The sequence below is a fragment of the Capra hircus genome, assembly GCF_001704415.2.
Source record: "Capra hircus breed San Clemente chromosome X unlocalized genomic scaffold, ASM170441v1, whole genome shotgun sequence".
NCBI lineage: Eukaryota > Metazoa > Chordata > Mammalia > Artiodactyla > Bovidae > Capra > Capra hircus.
The window spans coordinates 33,906,759-33,909,140 of NW_017189517.1; the positions used below are offsets into that span (position 1 = coordinate 33,906,759).

General features: G+C 58.6%; 1 protein-coding gene across 1 annotated transcript; it reads left to right on the forward strand.

Moving 5' to 3' along the window:
- Positions 1–470: 470 nt before the first annotated feature.
- Positions 471–1,947, forward strand: KCNE5 (potassium voltage-gated channel subfamily E regulatory subunit 5). The gene has a single exon (XM_018044082.1). The coding sequence runs from the start codon at positions 642–644 to the stop codon at positions 1,077–1,079; it is 438 nt and encodes a 145-aa protein (XP_017899571.1). The 5' UTR covers positions 471–641; the 3' UTR covers positions 1,080–1,947.
- Positions 1,948–2,382: the final 435 nt, after the last annotated feature.

A 2,382-nucleotide genomic window follows, 5' to 3' on the forward strand; every position in this document is an offset into this window, starting at 1 on the left:
TCTGAATAAGATGCTCACCTCCTCCGTCCAGGGGAAGCAATGATGGCTGGGAAGCTAGGCCAGGGTCCTTGGCTACATCAGTAATCACCAGCTCTGAGAGGCGGACCAGCGGTCTCTGCTGCCACGTTCTGTGAGAGCTGATGGAACCCCCGCACAGGGCCGGCCTTGCAGGGGGTGGGCAGATGCTGTAACTGGGCCAAAACTCAGGGCAGGTGGCCAGAACTTAGAAGGAATTCTCTTCCGCCGCAGCCTGGGGTCCAGGCTTGACCCCAGTGAGCCGCCCGGCCAGCCTTGGCCACCCGGGGGCCCCGCGCATTCCACGCCCCCGCCCCCTCCGCCCCTCTCTTGGCCTCGTCCCCTCCCTCGTCCCCTTCTCCTCCCCACACCAGCTGTCCCCTGTCCCCCGGGCGGCGAGACAGCCTAGGAAGAGGCGGCCTCGGGCCGAGGGGGCGTGGTGGGGAAGGGGAGGAGGTGCGGGGCTGAGGGAATAAGGAGGCCCGGGCGGCGGGGCCCCCCAGCCACTCCGCCGCCCGCCCGGAGGAGCCGGGTACCGCCGCCGCTCGCCCACCCGCATCCCCTCGGCCTGGCCCGGGGGCAAGGTCAACAGCGATCTGGAGCCGCCGTGTCACTCCCCGACAGCCATGAACTGCAGCGAGAGTCAGCGTCTGCGGACCCTGCTGAGCCGCCTGCTGCTGGAGCTGCGTCACCGGGGCAACGCCAGTGGCTTGGGCGCCGGCCCCGGCCCGAGCATGGGCATGGGGGTCGTGCCCGACCCCTTCGTGGGCCGCGAGGTGACCAGCGCCAAGGGCGACGATGCCTATCTCTACATCCTGCTCATCATGGTCTTCTACGCCTGCCTGGCCGGCGGCCTCATCTTGGCCTACACCCGCTCCCGCAAGCTCGTCGAGGCCAAGGACGAGCAGTCCCAGGCCTGTGCTCAGCACGAGTGGCTCCCGGGAGGGGCCCCCGCCACCGCCGACGCCGAGACAGTGGCCGGCTCGCCCGCCGAGGGCCGCCGCCAGCTCGCCCCCTGCGGGCTGTCCGCTCCGGCCCTGGCCCGGGGCACCGAGGGGGTCTAGAACCGCCAACCAGCTCGCTGGCTCGCCCGGTCCCTCCTCAGCTCGCTCGTCTCGCCGTGTCCTCTCCTCCCCTTTCAGGACTTGCCTCACCTGAGGCTCAGAAGACGTTGAGGCCAGGAGACCTCGTCTGGAAGGCCGGGAAAGAAGCATTACCCTCCAGGCCGGCCTCTCGCTCCTCTCCCACCACCCCAGACCCCCACCCCCACCCCGCACATCCCACCACCCTAAACTGCCTCTGCTCGCGTGTCTTCAGACAGCCCCGACACCAAGCTCCAGCCCCCTGGGAACTGAATCCAACACGTCCAACACTTGGCATTGAACTGAAGCAGTGAAGTCTACCTGAACTCTGGGCCGTCTAACTGGCAGCTGCTCCAGGGGCTCAGACTCTGCAGAGCCAATGCGCTTGCCACCACTGCCAGGCCGGCCACTGCGGCTCCAGCTTCCTGTTGCCTTAGGGACAGAGACAAAGGAAATGAAGAGACCTCAAGATGTCTTTTCCCTCCCTCCTCCTTCAGCAGGGAGCTAAGCAAGACACTAGGACCAGTCTGTGGTGTAGAACGGACTTGATGGGGACTGGTAGCGGAGGGGGCTTAGGGGTGGGGAAGACGTCCGAGTCCCAACTGTATGGTTTTCTTGCTTCCACTTGTCATCCCGAAGGTAACTTGTCTACTTTTGAGCAGCTTTGCCATCTTCTGCTGTGGATAAACATTGCTAGGTGTATTACTCCAGTACTTCCCCATGCCTCTCTTATCTTGATTCAGTTATTAGGGGAGCTATCTGCTTCCTCCATGGAACACGGGCTCAGTCGCCTCCTGTTCTGTAACCTGGGGAATGTCAGAGGCAGGTAATAAAGGTCGTTTAAAAATGGCTTAAGACTCTTTTCTCAAAGATCCCAGCGTTGAGACGCAGCACTATATACAGAATGAATTATTTTTGCTTTTTGGAAATAATGTTTAGATTTGGGAGTTGGGTTGTTGTGATATCCAGTTCCAATGCCATAGATGTCACTGTGGGTGAAGAAAAAGCTTATATATGGCTAAATGGGTTGTGGTTTTTTTTTTTTTTAATGTTTCCAAGTTATAATGGCTTTATTCTCCTTTTCCCTTAATTCTGAAACACTTTCAAATATCACAGTGCTAAATAAGGATTTTTCACTTGCCTTTTGCAGTTTTTTGGCATAGACTTTTTTTTTTGCATAGACTTTAAATGAAAGCAACATCTCATACCCATCTCTATTAGCTATTATCAAAGTTAATTTTTAGAAGCCACATTTGTAACTCTCTCAAAGAAGTGGCTTATTTAA